The sequence below is a fragment of the Chiloscyllium plagiosum genome, unplaced genomic scaffold (genome assembly GCF_037043375.1).
Source record: "Chiloscyllium plagiosum isolate Xiang-an unplaced genomic scaffold, Cpla_swu_hap1 HiC_scaffold_6, whole genome shotgun sequence".
Taxonomy (NCBI): Eukaryota; Metazoa; Chordata; class Chondrichthyes; order Orectolobiformes; family Hemiscylliidae; genus Chiloscyllium; species Chiloscyllium plagiosum.
The window spans coordinates 116,660,694-116,680,496 of NW_028270144.1; the positions used below are offsets into that span (position 1 = coordinate 116,660,694).

Below are 19,803 nucleotides of genomic sequence, written 5' to 3' on the forward strand. Positions count from 1 at the left end.
TTGAAGTATGTGATTAGATTAGATTAGATTAGATTAATTACAGTGTGGAAACAGGCCCTTCGGCCCAACAAGTCCACACCGACCCGCCGAAGCGTAACCCACCCAGACCCATTTGCCTACATTTACTCCTTCACCTGACACTACAGGCAATTTAGCATGGCCAATTCACCTGACCTGCACATTTTTGGATTGTGGGAGGAAACCGGAGCACCCGGAGGTAATCCACGCAGACACGGGGAGAATGTGCAAACTCCAAACAGACAGTTGCCTGAGGCGGGAATTGAACCCGGGTCTCAGGCTCTGTGAAGCAGCAGTGCTAACCACTGTGCCGCCCAGCACGTAATCTTTGCTGATTTATCAAGAGTGCCAATTCATTGTGTGCACTTTAAAACAAAGTTTACTGCATGTATGTTTTAATAAAAAATAATAACAGAAGACATTTTAATTGCTTTTTTTTTTAAACTGAATGGTAACAAAGGGTTGAATAAAACTAAAAAATTATTGACTTCCTAGTCAGAAAGTCATTACGGTTGGTAGTAATGAGCTCTCTTTAGAGAACTCAAAGGTTGAGACTGAAACCAGTGTTTTATGAATGTTCACCATAACATCTTAGCTTTAAATTTATCCCTCTACCTACTTAGAAGATGTAGGTAAACAATCTGTTTTAAAGTACTCAAAACCTAATTTCCTAGAGGAAAAATATCACAGCCGCATTGTAAACTAAAACAATTGCATTAGCATCACAATGCAGTAGAAACGGGCAACTGCAGATCTTTTGGTTCATAATTTTATCAAGTTTTATTGCATACCAAGTGCATCCTCTTTGCCACCTCCAAGGCTTTTTCCTTTGCAGTCTCTATTGCGTAATTGTATGGCATTTCAAAAGAAGATTTGTCAAGTGTCTCATTAAACCAGGAAGGCACCACTTCAAACCTAAGACCCTGCAGTGTGAAGAAGAATAAATGAGAAAACTCTGGTGGAAACCATATTAAAACAAAACTAGTCAAACAGGTTAAATTACAAATTAAATTACAAAGACCTGTTACAAAGAATAGACTAACATTCCCTCTAACAGAATATTAATGAGTCATCTAATTGAGATGTTTAGAGCGATTACAAGGAACTGATCAAATAAATAATAAAGATTAGATTAGATTAGATTAGATTACATTACAGTGTGGAAACAGGCCCTTCGGCCCAACAAGTCCACACCGACCCGCCGAAGCGAAACCCACCCGATCAAGTTGCTCGGACCATAACCTTAAAATAAGATCTAAGTCATTCAGGGGTGACTTTTTTTTAAAACAGCTGGTACAGATCTGGAACTCTGATCCCAAAAAGCTGTTGAGTTTAATCTAAATTTTAATTTTAAAGAATTAGAGGGAGATTATAAAACACACACAAAATAAGTGGTGAACTATTCTTGCAGTTAGACGAAAATAACTGTATCTGAATGAGGCAGATTTCTTTTCAGGTGCTAACTGAAAATATGCTGGAATAGAGAACCATATTGGCCTGTTTAAAGGTTAACACTACTGCCTCACAGCACCAGGGACCCGGGCTTGATTCCACCCTCGGGCAATTGTCTGTGTGGAGTTTGCACATTCTCCCTGTGCCTGTGTGGGTCTCCTCCAGGTGCTCCGGTTTCCTCCCACAGTTCAAAGATGTGCATGCTGGGTGGGTTAGCTATGGGAAATGTGGGGTTACAGGGAGAGGGTAGGGCATAGGGTCTGGGTGGGATACTCTTTGGAGGTGGGTGTGGACTCAATGGGCCGAATGGCCTGCTTTCACACAGCAGAGTTTTTGTAAAAAAAACCTGAATAACATTTTGTTAGGCAAGAATATTAATGATTACAGAGCTAGGATAGGACAGAGAAGTTACGATATGGATAGGCAATTTTTCCAACTGAATAGCAGAACAGGCTTAACTGGCCAGGCTGGGTTACTGTGCTGCTAATTGTAACTAACCCTTTAAATACCATGAACAAATTACTGCAGACATTCTTTTGAAGGCTATTTGATTTTAACGCTAAAGCTAACTAAAAATCGGCATTGCGCCTAAGAAATAACCTGGTCAATGTGCAGGCTGTGGCCATTTGATAGACTATGGAAATGTGTTGCTGGAAAAGCGCAGCAGGTCAGGCAGCATCTAGGGAACAGGAGAATCGACGTTTCGGGCATTAGCCCTTCTTCAGGAATACTGGCACACTACTATTACTCCTGAAGAAGGGCTAATGCCCGAAACGTCGATTCTCCTGTTCCCTAGATGCTGCCTGACCTGCTGCGCTTTTCCAGCAACACATTTCCATCTCTGATCTCCAGCATCTGCAGACCTCACTTTCTCCCCATTTGATAGACTGAAGAGCTATTCTTTGAAGCCACTGCAAGTAAGGTTGTTCCCATTTCTAAAGCAGGGGTGAGGGAGAGGGAGATTTGAATTCAAAAATTTCGAGAATTAAGTTGGATCAAGTGGAACAGACTACATTAGAAAAGAGATAAATTGAAGTTAAAGTATTAAAACAGGATAGGGAAGTGGAAAAAATTCCTCGATAAAATCTATTTTATTTTGATGCTAAATTTAAGTTTAATAGTGCAATTCCATTAAAGTTTTAACATATTGCATCTATTTCCTGGTAGTTCTGGTATAATGCACGTCTCGTCAATGTGAATTGGCTATAACGCGGTTAACAAATCGTGGACGCTGTCTGGACAATGTGAACTCTCTACTGAACGAATATAGCAATCTTCTACAGTGGCTTTCCATAGCACAATTTTCTCTCGTGAGAGATTGCTGAGGAACTGCAACTGTTATACCAGAACACATAGTACCTTTAAATTTTACCTGAAAAAAACAAGCTTTTGTCTTGCACACATCAAGACAAACACAAGAATAGCAAATTTCATTATAGCAGAAAAAGGATGCTGATTTGTTTGCAACCCACTCTGATTGGCCAAGGCATTGCCACAAAGCAAGCAATGGAAACCAATGACTCCCCAAGCCTAAACAGCACAAGACTTGAATGCATTTCAGGAGAAGAAAACTAAAAAGCTTCAACAAATGTCTCACAGTACAGCAATATTCATGTCTGCAAGTGTCTTTGTTCACTGAGTATGGCAGATCCTGGCAGGACCACCTCCAGGGGCCCCGAAGGTAAATTTCTACAAACTTATTCTTAGAATGAGAGGATGTTGACAAGGTCAGCATTTACTGACTATCCCTAAATATACTCAGAATGAAATGCTTTCTAAAACACTTAAAGAAGCAGTTAGAATCACATGTAGGTCAGATGGGTAATGACAGCAGCATTTGTTCTCTAAATTACATTGTTGAACTATATTTTGTTTTTATTCACTTGTGTATGTGGGCATCGCTGGCTGGTCAGCATTCTTTTGCCCATCACGAGTTGCTTGAGAAGATGCTGGTGAGCTGTCTTCTTGAAACATGCAGTTCATGTGTTGTAGGTTGTCACATGTCCTTAGGGAGGGACTTCCAGAACTTTCACCCAGATGGATTTTTACAATAATCAGGTAATTTCATCTTCATTATTAATGAGGTGAGCATTTCATTTCAATTATTAATGAATTTAATCTCCCTCAGCTGTCATGGTTGAGTTTGAACTCATGTCTCTGGAGCATTAACCTTGAGATACAGAATACTGGCACACTACTATTACTCCAAAGCTACCCCATTCCCCTTACATACATACATATAAACATATGGATTAGAAGTAGACCATTCAGCCTGTCAAGCTTCCTTATCATAAATAGGATCTGTTTGTATGCTGTTTCCATATTCCTTAATGTCATTAGTCTCAAGAAACCTATCAATTTCTATCTTGATCCTATTAAATGATTTATCTTCCACAGCCCCGGGCAAGAGAATTCCAAAGATTCATCACAATGTGTGAAGAAATCCCTCATCTCAGTCTTAAGTGGTTTTGTGCTGAGATCATGTTCTTCAGTCACCAGCCATAACCACCAAGTCATCACTGGTAGGCCAGCATTTATTGCTATCCCTAATTGCCCAGAGGGCTGCTGAGAGTCAACCATACTTCTGTGGGTATGGAGTCACATGCAGGCCAGACCAGGCAAGGATTGCAGTTGTGTTCCCTAAAGGACATTTGTGACAATCAACAATGATTTTTATAAATTTTAATTCCAGACTATTTTTAAAAACTGAATTCAAATTGAACCATTTGCCATAGTGAGTGCCCAGGAAATTACCTGTTTAACGATAATACCACTGAAATATTACAATTGGTCCCCACCTCTAAATCATTTATATACAGACCATGACAGTTGTGGACCAAAGACTAATCATCTATTTAGGACGACCACTTTGTTTTCTGTGTGTTAACCAATTCACAATCCATATTAGTATATTCCAATCCCACGTATTCCCATTTTACTAACTAGCCTTACGTGTGCAACTTTATCAAAAACCTTCTACAAATCCAAACATACCACATCTACTGGTTCTCTTTTGTCTCTACTACTAGCAACATCCTCAAAAAGCAGCAGGATGTCTATAAACCAATGAAGGACAAGAAAATTGAAAAAAGACCATGAGAAAACTTAGCTTTTCCCACACAGCAGGTTCTGTGCACTTCCTGAAAAGATCAAGAAACCAGGCTTAAAAATAATTTTCAAAAGCAAAGACTTAGGAGTATTAAGCATGAAAGGAGCTGGTTCAGTCCTTCATTTCTGTGTTAATCACAGGGGAATCATGAGGGGGTAAATTTACAGGGTTATGAAGCAAGGATGGGGAAATTAGATGAAGTGGATTGCTCATGCAAAGAGACAACAAATGCATAATGGCTTCCTTTGTTGCTGTACAATTCTAAGTGCGATTTTGATTGTAACCTGGGGTGGCACGGTGGCTCAGTGGTTAGCACTACTGCCTCACAGCACCAGGATCCCAGGTTGGATTCCAACCCCGGGTGACTGTTTGTGTGGAGTTTGCACATTCTTCCTGCGTCTGCATGGGTTTCCTCCAGGTGCTCCGGTTTCCTCCCACAGTCCAAAGATGTGCAGGTCAGGTGAATTAGCCATGCTAAATTGTCCATAGTATTAGGTGCATTAGTCAGAGGGAAATGGGTCCGGGTGGGTTACACTTCGGAGGGTCGGTGTGGACTGGTTCGGCCGAAGGGCCTGTTTCCACACTCTTAAGGAATCTAATAAATAAAATTTAACAATCAAAGAAACACACAACTAACTTGAGCACTGTGAGATCCAAAAAAGAGAAATCAAACAAACAACAAGATTGCCTGTTGAAGATTCAGAGTTGCTGAATACCAGGGAAGCACTTGCTCTCCTTTGAACAGTGTCACGGACCTTTTATAGTCTCAGAGGAGGAAGAGAGTTTAACATCTCATTCCAAAGTAGACACGTTGAATAAATTCCCAGAGGACAGTATTATATCTGAGACCAAGTATCCCACCAAAGCTAAAGGACAAGATTAATAAATTAAGAACTAGTTGGAAAGATCACAGGAAGAGCAGTATGCATGGCATGACACCTTAGCAAGAGGTCAAAATCTGGAATTCCTTTTATTGTACTGCATTAATTGAGGTGATATTCCGCTGATGTTAAAAGGATTGTGACTGGTCTAAAAATAATCAGAAAATCCAGGGCACATTTTGAAGGAGGATAGAATACGAGTAACAAAGTTTGCAAAACGTCCATAAAAAGACAGACATGCACTCATTTGAAAATCAATTCACTAAATACAAGTTTCACTAATTGATATGTAACTTAGCAAGAACCGTTAAAAAGCCATCATGCATCCAGTTATTGCATCATTTGTTAAAACTACTCAGAGAATGTAGCAAAATGTATTAGATTTTATAACTTTTCCACGTGGAGTCTAAATAAATCATGTCATGTGTGCTGTGCCCTGAACTGTTTTGTGGCATCTTTTATCAGAGTGATTTGGCATTACCTTCCACTGTCAGGGTAAGAGGCAGTTGAAACTGTCCCTCAGTTGGAACAGGAATTGAACCTGGTTGATGAAATTATTCTGCTCGTCACCTAACCAACAATGCACAGAGGTTCAGTGGTTAGCACTGCTGCCTCACAATGTCAGGGACCCGGATTTGATTCCACCTTCTGGAAACTGTCTGTGTGGGAGTTTGTATGTTCTCCCTGTGTTTGCATGGGTTTCCTCCTTGCAGTCTAGCTTTGTCCCACTGCCCAAAGATATGCAGGCCAGAGAGATAACCATGTTAAATTGCCCACTGTGCCCATGCATGTGTAGTCGGGGTGGATTAGCCATGAGAAATGCAGGGATTGGATAGTGGGTCTGGATGAGATGCCTTTTGGAGAGTCAGTGTGGACTTGATGGGCTGAATGGCCTGCTTCCACACTGTAGGGATTTCTATGAATCAGTACTCTTTCAAAGGATGCAATACACAATGCTTCTAATTGTTCCTAATGATGTTTGAGTTAAATGAGGCGACAAACAAGGTCATGGCATTCAATAAATCTGAACTCAAACCTGAAACAGAAATTGCTGGAGAAGCTCTGGAGGTCTGGCAGCACCTATTGAGAGAAAGCAGAGTCAGTGCTTCAGGTGCACTGACTCCCCATTCAAACAAGTAGCCAGGAGAAGGTGGTGTAGGGGATAATGGGAGGATAGGTGAGGTGGGGACAGAGCCTAGATGGACAGAAAGAAAGATACCCAAGCAAAAGGATAGATAATGGCATGAAATAGTGAAAAAGGGTTGGCAGTGCTGAAAGCAGCCCATGTGATGACAAGGGCCTGTGCTGTGGCTAAAAGACACGAGGATGGTATGCAGGCCCTAAAATTATCGAACTCAATACTGAGTCCTGAAAGCTGTAGACTCCCCCGGCAGGAAACGAGATGTTGTTCTTCCAAACTTGTGCTGAACCTCACTGGAGCAAGGCAGTAGGCCGAGACAGAAATGTTGGCCAGAGAATAGGGCAGTATCTGGAAGTGGCAGGCAACTGGAAGCTTGGGGTCATTTTTTGTGGACAGAATGTAGGTCCTCCATAAAGAAGTCAGTGTTTCTTCTCCTCAGTGTAGAAGAGACCACATAGTTAGCAGCAAACACAGCAGACTAATTTGAACGAAGTGCAGGTAAATCACTGCTTCACCTGGAAAGTGTGACTAGAACCTTGCATAGTGAGGAGGGAGGAAGTAAATGGTTAGGTATTATACCTGTGATTGTATGGGAAGATGCCATGGGAGTGCGGGAAGATGTTGGAGTTGTGGAGTGGTGGACCTGAGTGTCTGGGAAGGAATGGTCTTTGCAATATTGATAAGAGAAGGGAAGTGAATGTGTGTCTGATGGCAGAATCCCACTGGAGGCGGAAACGGTGGTTTACAGTCTTTTGCATTTGAATACTAGTGAGGACCAGGGACAGACTATCAGTGTTGTAGAAGGAAATAAAAGGGGCGAGCACAGAAGTGCAGGAGACGGGTCAGATTTGGCTGAAACTGGAAGAATGGAATGGAGACTTTATAGGAAGAATGGTGAGAGTATGTATAGTCCAGTTAAATGTAAGAGTGTATGGGTTCATAGTGGACATCAGTGGCCAGCCTATCTCCAGAAATGGAAGTAGAGATGTCAAGGAAGGGAAGGTTGGAGTCAGAGATAGACCAGGTGAAGGTGAAAGCAGGGTGGAAATTGGAAGCGAAATTAATGAATTTTTCCAATTCTGGATGAGAGGGGAAAGCAGCACTGATGACTGTCATCAATATATCGGAGTAAATATTATGGGAATGGACCTGAATAGGGTTGGAACAAGGGATATTCCATGTTGTCCAGAAAGAGACAGGCACACCGGGGCCCATGTGGGTACCCATACATGAGAAGTCATTGGTGAACAGGATCAAGGAAAATCCTAAGGCTTTCTACAGCTATATCAGGAATAAAAGAATGACTAAAGTAAGATAAGGGCCAATAAAGGATAGTAGTAGGAAGTTGTGCGTGGAGTCAGAGGAGATAGGGGAAGCATTGAATGAATGCTTTTCATCAGTATGCACACTAGAAAATGTGGTCGAGGAGAATACGAAATACAGGCTACTAGACTAGATAGGATTAAGGTTCACAAGGAGGTGGTGTTAGCAATTCTAGAAAGTGCAAAATTAGATAAGTCTTCTGGGACAGATGGGATTTGCCCTAGGATTCTCAGTGAGGAGAATGCCGAGACTTTGGCTTTGATCTTTATGTTGCCATTGTCCACAGGAATAGTGCCAGAAGACTGGAGGATAGCAAATGTTGTCCCCCCCTTGTTCCAAAAGAGGAGCAGAGACAACCTGGAAATTATAGACCAGTGAGCCTTACTATGGTTGTGGTAAAAGTGTGGAAAGGATTATTAGAGATAAGATTTATAATCATTTAGAAAGGAATAAGTTGGTTAGGGATAGTCAACACAGTTTTATGAAGGGTAAGTTATGCCTCACAAACCTTATTGAGTCTTTTGAAAAGGTGACGAAATAGGTGATTTCAGTAAGACATTCGATAAGGCCCCCCACAATAGGTTAATGCGCAAAATACGGAGGCTTGGGATTGAGGGAGATTTAGCAGTTTGGATCAGAAATTGGCTAGCTGAAAGAAGACAAGAAGGTGGTGGTTGATGGGAAATATCCATCCTGGAGTTCAGTTACTAGTGATGTACCGCAATGGTCTGTTTTGGGTCCACTGTTATTTGTCATTTTTATAAATGACTTGGAATGAGGGCATCAAAGGATGGGTTAGTAAATTTGCGGATGGCACTAAGGTCCGTAGAGTTGTGGATAGTGTCAAAGGATGTTGTAGGTTACAGAGGGACATAGATAAGCTGCACTGAGAAGTGGCAAATGGAGTTTAATGCAGAACAGTGTGAGGTGATTCACTTTGGAAGGAGCATCAGGAATACAAAATACTGGGCTAATGGCAAGATTTTTGGTAGTGTAGATGAGCAGAGAGATCTCGGTGTCCAGGTACATAGATCCCTGAAAGTTGCCACCCAGGTTGATAGGGTTGTTAAGAAGGCATATGGTGTCTTAACCTTTATTAGATAGGTTGGACAGTGACACCCTCCTTCCTCGGATGGTGATGGCTGGCATGAGGGGACAGACTAAAATTGTGAGGAGATAGATATAGGACAGATGTCAGAGATAGCTTTTTTACTCAGTAGTAGGGGCGTGGAACACATTGCTGCAACAGTAGTAGACTCGCCAATGTTAAGGGCATTTAAATGGTCATTGGATAGGCATATGGATGAGAATGGAATAGTGAAGGTTAGATGGGTTTCAGATTAACTTCACAGGTCGGCCTAACATCGAAGGCCTGTACTGCACTGTAATATTCTATGTTCTGTGTTCATAGCCACAACTTTGATCTGAGAAAAGTGAGATGAGTTAAAGGAGAAGTTGTTCAAAGTGAGGACAAACTTGGCCAAGACGAAGAGGGTGATGGTGGATGGAGATGGTTCAAGCCATTTTTTTCCATGAAGTAGTGGAGAGCCCCCAAGATCATTCTGACAGGAAATGGATGTGTAAAGGGATTACATTTCCATGGTGAAGAGAAGGTAGCTGGTGCTTGTGATCTGGGAATTCTGAAACTCACATAAAGCATCAGAGGAATTGCAGTTGTAAGTGGGAAGAGACTGGACAAGGAGGGGAAAAAAATCAAGTCAAGATCGGAAAAAAATAAGTTATGTGGGGCAGGAACAGCTGGAAATAATGAGTCTGCCTGGGCAACCTGGACTGCCAGAGTTTTCAGGGATTTGTATCCTACTTCAGTCTCTCATGCAGGCTTTTAAAAACTCTCCATGTAATAGAAGTAGTCCATTCAATCCTTTGAACCTGTTCAACTACTCATTGAGATCATGGCTGATCTGTTGCCTAACTACATATACTTGTCTTTAGCCCACATCCTTTAATACCTTTCCTTTAAAAAATGTTATCTATTTCTGACTTTAAATAAACTGATCCAGCACCCACTTCCATTTATGGAAGAGAATTCCAAACATCCACCCTTTGTGTGAAGAAACACTTCCTAACATCTCTCCTGAATGGTCTGAACTAATTCTTAGACTATCAGCAACCGAGTTCTAGAATCCCCAACCAGTCGAAATAGTTTATCCACTCTGCTTTATTCTGTTAATATCTTGAAGACTTCGATCAGACCACCAACGAACCTTCGAAAGTTTAGGGAAAAGAGGCCAAATATGCATAGTCTTTCCTCATAACTTTATCCCTGAAGTCCAAATGTCATTCGTGTAAATCTACATTGTACTCCCTTAAAGGCCAATATACCCTTCCTAAAGTGTGGTGTAAAAATGATAATTTAAATGATAATAAAAATGATAATGTTCCTTATTGCATTTAATTGTACATTTGGATAAGTGTCTTTTATAAACCAGAAGCTAAATGGTTTCAAAGAAAAAAATAAAGTCATTTCATTAAAATATACACAGGCTGTTTCATCACAATTAAAAGTAGCTGTACAAAAAATGGACAAACAAGCAAATCAATGATGCAGACGATCAACAACTTGGATTTATAGAGTGCTTGTAACCTAATGAAATTTTCCATAGCTCCTCACAGAAGCATTGTAATGTAAAATATCACACCCAGCCACATGTCCGGACTGGCAACCGCACACTTGATCAAAGGGCTAAATTTTAAGGAGTTTCTTAAAAGGAAGAAAGAGAGGCAGAGGTGTACACCGAGGGAATTCTGGAGCTTAGGACAGAGGTGGGGAACCTTTTCATGTTGGAAGGCCGCATTATGTTAGTTGTAATCTAATAAGGCCACATCCAAGAAACTTCAATTATATAGTCTTCAAAATTCACATTATTTTGTAAAAATCTAACTAAAATGTACTAACTAACTAAAAAAAATGAAAAAAATGTTAATTCTAAAGTTAACTAACCTTTTAATGACTTTGTTGTGACTGCTTTTTGCAGGAAAGCATTTGAATATTTGGTTGCAGCATGGAGGTCTGCAGTTTTAGCTGATCCTCTGGATGGGTGTCCGTCATTCGTCACCTTAAGGGCATCTTGATTTTGGTTAAGTAGGAGAATGTAGATTCGCGGCAATAAGTGGGGATTATTTCGTTGAATTTTCTTTTACTCTCTGGTATTTTAAATACATTCATTTTAAGATTAAAACAAAAATAATAAAGGACGAAAAAAACATATTAATAAAAAATAAAAGATTTGTTCTGCAAAATTTGGATTCATTCAAAAGGCCATACACAATGTTCTAAAAGGCCGCATGCAGCCTTAAAGCCGCAGGTTCCCCAAAACTGGCTTAGGACCTTTGATGATGAACATATAAATGTACATATAAGTAGGAACTGGGAACAGCACAGCAGTTGAGTGTGAGTTGCTGGAAAAGCACAGCAGGTCAAGCAGCATCCGAGGAGCAGGAAAATTGGTGTTTCTTGCCGGAGCCCTTCATCAGGAATCAGCACAGCACTCAGTCCCACTAACCTGTCTTACCATTCAATGGCATCATGGCTGATCTGATTGCGGCCTCAACTTCACATTCCTGACTACTGTCAACCCCCAATATCCATATTCTTGTCTAAGGAGGGATTCAATCTACTCCTGCCTTAAATATATACAATGAACCTGCTTACACCACTCTCTGGGGAAGAGAGTTCCAAACACTCGAATCCTGAGAGAAAAAGAAACTTCCCATTTGAAAACAAGCATATTTAATGTCTGACCAACAAAGCAATCTAGCAAAAGAATCATCTAACAAATTGGAAAAGCAATGCCAAATTAATGTATCTGCAAATAAACTACGGTGCTACTGCACGGTGAAAGTCTTCTAATTTCTCTCAGCAATATTGTATTATAAGGCCTTTAAATTTCATTTATTTGCCCATAAAGCGCAGTCACAAGTGACTTGTTGTATAATTTAAGCCAGTACTTACAACGTTGTTCAGAATTTCCCTCCTGCGTGGAGAAGCACTAGCTAGGACCACACATTTTCCATTAAGTTTGGAAATAACTGGATTCAGCACCATGGTGATTGTTAGGTAATTTTACTTTACAATTTGCTCACTTTCACCTACGAGAAATTAAAAGAGAACATTAGAAATGTGGGACTTAGGAGCAAGGCAATGTCATTTGATCTAAGAAACCTGCTCTGTTACTGAATAAAATCATGACTGATCTAGTTGCTGTCTCATCTCCACTTTCCAGTTTGCCACCTGACCTCCAGCTAACTCTTGCCTCCCTTATAAAGCAAAAATATAACTCAGCCTTGAATAAATTCATCCTCCTGTGCAATTTCCAAACTAATGATCCTTCAAGATAAAAACACTCTCATTTCTGTCTTAAAAGAGAAGCACATTATGCTTCAAGTATGCCCCTTAGTTTTAGTTTGTTCCACAAGGTTCTGTCTTCACAAAGGAGGAACAAATCACATACCAGAAATGTTGGAGAATGCAAGATTTAGTGAGAGGGAAGAACTGAGGGAGATCAATATTAGTAGAGAAATGGTGCTGGAAAAATTAATGGGGTCGAAGGCAGATAAAACCCTAATACCTGATAATCAACATCCCGGAGTACTTAAGGAAGTGGCTCCAGAAATAGTGGATATATTAGTGTTCATCTTCCAGGATTCTAGAGACTCTGGAACAGTCCCTGCAGATTGGAGGGTAGCTAATCTCACTCCAATATTCAAAAAGGGAGGTAGGGAGAAAACAGGGAATTATAGAATAGTAAGCCTAACATCGGTAGGGGGAAAATTCTTGAATCCATTATCAAGGACTTCATAGTGGAGCATTTAAAAAGCAGTAGCAGAATCTGATAGAGTCAGAATGGATTTATGAAGAGGAAATCATGCTTGACAAATATGTTGGAATTCTATGAAGATGTAATTGGTAGAGTTGACAAGGAGGAGCCAGTCAATGTGATATATTTGGACTTTCAGAAAGTGTTTGACAAAGTCCCGCATAACAGATTATTGTGCAAGATTAAAGCACATGGGACTGGAGAAGTGCATTGAAAACTGGTTGGCAGAAAGGAAACAAAGAGTAGGAATGAACGGACCCTTTTCAAATTGGCAGTAAGTAACTAGTGGGGTGCCATGTGGATCAGTACTGAGACCTCAGCTTTTCACAATACATATTAATGATATAGATGAGAGAACAAAATGTAACATCTCAAAGTTTGCAATGATACCAAGTGAACTGTGTTGAGGATGCAGAGATCCTTCAGCGTGATCTGGACAGGTTGGGTGAGTGGGCAAATCAATGGCAGACGCAGTATAATATGGACAAATGTGAGGTTATTCAGTTTTGAAGCAAACACAAGGTGGCAGATTACTACCTGAATGGTTGTAAATTGGGAGAGGGGAGTGTGTAGCAGGACCTGGGTATCCTTGTGTACCAGTTGCTAGAGGTAAGCTATGGTAAAGAAGACAAATGGTATGTTGGCCTTCACTGTGAGAGGTGTTGAGTACAGGAGCAGGGATGTGTTGTTGCAGTTCTACAGGGCCATGGTGAGGCCACACCTAGAATACTGTGTGCAGGTTTGGTCTCCTTTTCTGAGGAAGGATGCTTTTGCTCTCGTGGGAATATAACAAAGGTTTACCAGGTTGGTTCCAGGGATGGTGGGACTGACCTATAAGGAGAGATTGATTAGGTTAGGATTGTTTTCACTGGCATTCAGACATATGACGGGGGAGTCTCAGAGATTTATAAAATTCTAACAGGACTTTACACCTATAAACACTGACCGAGCCAATAATACCATTGCCACATTATTGGGCAATGAAGTAGATATTTGGACACCAGATGACACCAGCAGCATCAACAAGAACAGCATGTTAAAATTACAGGAACTGTGTCTCACAACTCACTTTACATTTAACGGACAAATATACAGACAAATCAATGGTACAGCAATGGAGTCCCCGACATCAAGACTGATAGCAGAATCAGTAATGCAACATTCGGAACGGACAGCCATCCCTACCATCCAACCGAAACTCGGTAACTGGTACGCAGATGATATCTTTACCGTTATTAAACGTACACAACTGGAAGAAGCTCATTACCACATCAATAACATCCTCACCAAATAAAGTTCACTAATTAGGAGAACAGCAGACTCCCCTGCCTGGTTAAAACGGGGTAAAAACCCACCTGGTTGTATAAGTGTAATGCACACCTACTGGTGAACTCCAGACCAGTGTGTATAGGATGAACCTATCTGCAGACCAGCTACTGAACTATAATAGCAATCACTCCAATACTCACAAACAAAGCTGCATTAGGATACTATATAAATAGGCAAACCAGAACTCCAAAGAGTAGAACAGGACCACCTATTCAAGAGATTTAAACGGAATGGGTACCCCAGGAGCACCATCTTCTGGTACTCATGCAACAAACCTAAAGAAGAGAACACTACATGACCAGACATGATAGCGACCATACTGTATGTCAACAACATATCAGAAATGACTACCCAACTACTCAGACCCCTAGGAATCGTAGCAGCCCACAAACCAGTAAACAACTTTCATCAGGTCCTCACAAAAGTTAAAGATCTGACACCCACAGCCAACAGGACGAATGTAACCTACCAGATGAGAGTATGGTGCTGGAAAAGCACAGCAGGTCAGACAGTATTCGAGAATTATGCGAATCTACGGTTCGGGCATAAGCCCTTCATCAGGCTTATGCTTGAAACATCAATTCTCCTGCTCCTCGGATGCTGCCTGACCTGCTGTTCTTTTCCAACACCACACTCTTGACTCTGATCTCCAGCATCTGCAGTCCCTTCTTTCTCCTAGTAATCCACAAGCTACCCTGCAAGGACTGTGAAAAATGTTAAACAGGAAACAGGAAGAAAACTGACCATACGAGTGCATGAACAGCATCTCGCCACTGCCAGACACGACCAGGACACTCTCATTTCCACCCACACTGACAATGAAGGATGCAAATTCAACTGGCACAATGTAACCATCTTAGCACAGGCAAAACAGAGGCATGCGAGAGAATTCCTTGAAACCTGGCACTCTATCCACTACTCAATAAATAAACACTTTGAAATAGATCCCATATAGAAATCACGCAGATACAGAACTAAAAAAGAGACACGTAAATAGCAGGTGGGACAGACCACCAACGCTTCACTGGAGACATACTGATGATGTCATCTAGCAAGGTGATGAAATGTCTGCAGAAAAACTCATCAGCTTGGCGAACAAATCTATCACCCCACCCACAAGCCGAGCTACAAATCTTTTCAAAACCTCTAATCTATTAGGACTAGATAGTGTAGATGCAAGGAGGACGTACCCGATGGTGAGTATGTCCAGAACCAGCGGGACATGACCTGAGGATTCAGGGTAGACTATGGGGGATGAAGAAGAGTCATTTTTTTCACCCAGACTGGTGAGCCTGTGGAATTCATTACCACAGGAAGTAGTTGAGACCAAGACATTGAATCAATGTATTCAAGAGGCGGCGAGATCTAGCACTTAAGGCAAATGGGATTAAAGGTTATGGGGAGAAAGCAGGATTAGGTTATTGAGCTGGATGATCAGCTAGAATCATGATAAATGGCGGAGCAGGCTCGAAGGGATGAATGACCTCCTCCTGCAAATAATCAAAGGGCGCTTTGTTTATGTTGGCTGCTTTCCCAAGGCAGTGACTCAGAGCGGAGCGATTCAGAGAGCACCTCTGGGCCACCCCGGACGAACCAACCCAATCACCCTGTAGCACAGCATTTCAACTCCCCCTCCCACTCCACCGAGGATATGCAGGTCATTGGACTCATCCACCGCCAAACCACAACAACGCGACGGTCGGAGGAGGAGCGTCTTATCTTCCGACTGGGAACCCTCCAACCACAGGGGATGAACTTGGACTTCACCAGTTTCTTCATCCCCCCTCCCCCCACCTTGTCTCAGCCGAATCCCTCCAGCCCGGCACCGCCTTCCTGACTTGCAGTCTTCTTCTTGACCTCTCCGCCTCCACCCTACTCCGACCTATCACCCTCACCTTGACCTCTTTCCACCTATCACATTTCCAACGCCCCTCCTCCAAGTCCCTCCTCCCTACCTTTTATCTTCTCCTGCTGAACACTCTCTGCTCATTCCTGAAGAAGGGCATGTGCCCGAAACGTCGAATCTTCTGTTCCCTAGATGCTGCCTGACCTGCTGTGCTGTTCCAGCAATAAAGTTTCAGCTTTCCCAAGGCAGTGGGAAATGTAGTCAGAGTCAATGGAAGAATGGCTGGCTTTCGTGATGGACTGGGCTGCGTTCACAACTCTGTAATTTCTTGTGGTCTTGGTAAAGCAGATGTCATTTCAAGCTAATTGCATCCAGATAGGATGCTTTCCACAGTGCAGCTATAAAATTTTGTAAGAGTCATTATGGAAATTTTCTTAGCCTTCTGAAGAAGCAGAGGCATTGGTAGCTTTCTTGACTGCAACATCGACGTGGATGGACCAGGAGAGATTGTTGATGATATTTACCCCAAGGAACTTGAAGCTCTCGGAAAGTCCTGGGGAGTGTTGCTGAATAAAGAGACCTTGACGTGCAGATTCATAACTAATTTAAAATAGAGTCACAACTAGATTGGAAAGTGAAGATGATGTTTAGTATGCTTTCCTTCATTGGTCAAACCATTGAGTAGAGGAGTTTGGAGGTCATGTTGCAACTGTACAGGACATTGGTTCAGCCACTTTTGGAATACTGTGTGCAATTCTGGTCTCTCTCCTATTGTGAGGATGTTGTGAAACTTGAAAGAGTTCAGAAAAGATTTACAAGGATGTTACCAGAGTTGAAAGATTTGAACTATAAGGAGAGGATGAATAGGCTAGCGGCTGTTTTCCCTGGAGCATCAGAGGTTGAGGGATGACCTTATAGAAGTTTATAAAATCATGAGGGGCATAGATAGGGTAAATAGACATGGTCTTTTCCCTGGGGTGGGAGAATCCAGAACAGAAGGACATAGATTTAGGGTGAGAGGTTAAAAATTTAAAAGGGACCTAAGGGGCAACTGTTTCATACAGAGGGTGGTGCATGTAGAGAATGAGCTGCCAGAGGAAGTGGCAGAGGCTAGTATAATTACAACATTTAAAACACATCTGGATGGATATATGAATAGGAAAGGTTTAGAGGGATATGGGCCAAGTACTGACAAATGGGACTAGATTACATTAGGATTTCTGGTCAGCATGGGCGAATGGGGCTGAAGAGTCTGTTTCTGTGCTGGACATCTCTATGACCACTTCCACTGATACAAACAGGGGTGTGTCCTCCACACTGCTCTCTGATGTCAATGATCAGCTCCATCATTTTGCTGACACTGAGGAAGAAATTGTTGTCTTTACACCACACCACTAAGCTGTCTATCTCTTTCCTCTATTCCACGTTATCAGTTTGACATCAAATCCACAATGCTGGTGTCATCAGCAAATTTGTAAAGGGAGTTAGCGCTGAATTCGGCTGCACTGTCTCAGTGTATACAGAGTATAGTAAGTGGCTGAGCAACCTTGCGGACCACTGGTGTGGAGGAGGTGTTGTCACCTCCTCCAGTTGCAAAGTGAGGAGCAGAGTCCTAGGTCTCTGGGTTTGGAGATGAGATCTTACATGCTTCAATAAGATCACCTAAAACATTTAACCTTTATTAATCTCAGGAATGAGTCAAGTGAATCTTTGCTGAACTGCTTCTAAAGCAATTATCTGATTTTCAAATAATGACCTATGTTTTTAAAAAAATTTCAATGGGTACCACTGGCTAAGCCAGCACTTATTGTCAATTACCAATCTTAAGTGAACACCGAGAAGGTAATGGTGAGCTATCTTCTTGACTCACTGCAGTCTGTTTGTGGTTGGTATAACCACAATGCTGTTAGGATGTTTCAGAATTTGACCCAGCAATAATGAAGAAACAGTGACATATTTTTAAGTCAGGATGATGAGTGACTTTCAAGTTCTCTGCACTGCTGCCCAAGGTAGTAGTGGTCATGGGTTTAGAAGGAGATTTCTAAGGAACTTGGTGAATTTCAGCATTGCATTTTGTAGCTACTGGACTATCGCAGTGATGGGGATGAATGTTTGTAGGCAAGCATCATTCTGCAGAGACAGACAGACACAACTGTCCCACATGATCACCCAGACACACTGTCTCTCTCACACACACAGTCCACTGACACTCACTCTCTTGGGTAAAAACAATGATTGCAGATGCTGGAAACCAGATTCTGGATTAGTGGTGCTGGAAAAGCACAGCAGTTCAGGCAGCATCCGAGGAGCAGGAAAATCGACGTTTCGGGCAAAAGCTATTCCTGATGAAGGGCAATCCAGAATCGCATTCTCTTGCACACAGTTAGTCCCCAATGACTCTCTCTCTCACAGTCACACAATTACGTGCAGCCCCCTCCCCATCACAAGTCTCTCTCTCTCTTTCTCTCACATGCACCAATCCACACAGATGGACCCCATTTTCATCTTTTCCAGCTCTCCCTCTCTCCCACACTTCCAATCTCACCCTCAGCCCCTCGTACCTCAGTGTCCTCCCAATATCACCATCCTACTCACTATCCCTTCCTCTCTGACCCCAACTCACCTTCTCCATCTCTCATTTTCTCCCCTACCCCCTCACTTTCCCCCCCAACCCACTCTCACCTCCCACAACCCCCTTCCATTACTCACTTTTCCTTCTCTATCTATCTATATCTGTATCTGTATCTGTATCGGTATCTATCCCTATCCACTGTCCTTTCCCTTTTCTCCCCCTTCTCCCTTACCTGTTACAACGGGAAGTGAACCGAATCAACTAAGAACACGTGACGCATGCGCAACATCGAAACCACACTGCGCATGCGTGTTCCGCCACGGCACCACAAGGGCGCCTGCGCGGTTTGTGTCGACACTACGTTGGCGCCTGGGGAAAGAAATGGGTCTGGGAGGGGTCCTGTTTGGAGCAATGGGGAATGACGAGGGTCTGGGACGGGGTCCTGTTTGGAGCAATGGGGAATGACGAGGGTCTGGGAGGGGGTCCTGTTTGGAGCAATGGGGAATGACGAGGGTCTGGGAGGGGGTCCTGTTTGGAGCAATGGGGAATGACGAGGGTCTGGGAGGGGGTCCTGTTTGGAGCAATGGGGAATGACGAGGGTCTGGGAGGGGGTCCTGTTTGGAGCAATGGGAAAAGATGAGGGTCTGGGAGGGGGTCCTGTTTGGAGCAATGGGCAAAGACATGGGTCTGGGAGGGGTCCTGTTTGGAGCAATGGGGAATGACGAGGGTCTGGGAGGGGGTCCTGTTTGGAGCAATGGGGAAAGACGAGGGTCTGGGAGGGGGTCCTGTTTGGAGCAATGGGAAAAGACGAGGGTCTGGGAGGGGGTCCTGTTTGGAGCAATGGGGAATGACGAGGGTCTGGGAGGGGGTCCTGTTTGGAGCAATGGGGAATGACGAGGGTCTGGGAGGGGGTCCTGTTTGGAGCAATGGGAAAAGATGAGGGTCTGGGAGGGGGTCCTGTTTGGAGCAATGGGCAAAGACATGGGTCTGGGAGGGGTCCTGTTTGGAGCAATGGGGAATGACGAGGGTCTGGGAGGGGGTCCTGTTTGGAGCAATGGGGAAAGACGAGGGTCTGGGAGGGGGTCCTGTTTGGAGCAATGGGAAAAGATGAGGGTCTGGGAGGGGGTCCTGTTTGGAGCAATGGGCAAAGACATGGGTCTGGGAGGGGTCCTGTTTGGAGCAATGGGGAATGACGAGGGTCTGGGAGGGGGTCCTGTTTGGAGCAATGGGGAAAGACGAGGGTCTGGGACGGGGTCCTGTTTGGAGCAATGGGGAAAGATGAGAGGCTGGGAGG

At 42.9% G+C, this 19,803-nt stretch overlaps 1 protein-coding gene across 2 annotated transcripts in view; it reads right to left on the reverse strand.

The window, feature by feature from the left end:
* asmtl (acetylserotonin O-methyltransferase like) overlaps positions 1–18,813 on the reverse strand; it is a 53,055-nt gene extending 34,242 nt beyond the window's left edge. The window contains exons 1-3 of one of the 2 annotated variants that reach the window (XM_087988387.1): positions 18,742–18,813; positions 11,898–12,034; positions 810–941 (exon numbers count right to left, since the gene is read on the reverse strand). In XM_087988387.1, the coding sequence (XP_087844513.1) occupies positions 810–941; positions 11,898–11,990 (225 nt within the window). In that variant the 5' untranslated portion in view covers positions 11,991–12,034; positions 18,742–18,813. Of the gene's footprint in view, positions 1–809; positions 942–10,886; positions 11,090–11,897; positions 12,036–18,741 lie in introns of those variants that run through there. The other variant, XM_087988388.1, reaches the window with a different exon arrangement.
* Positions 18,814–19,803: the final 990 nt, after the last annotated feature.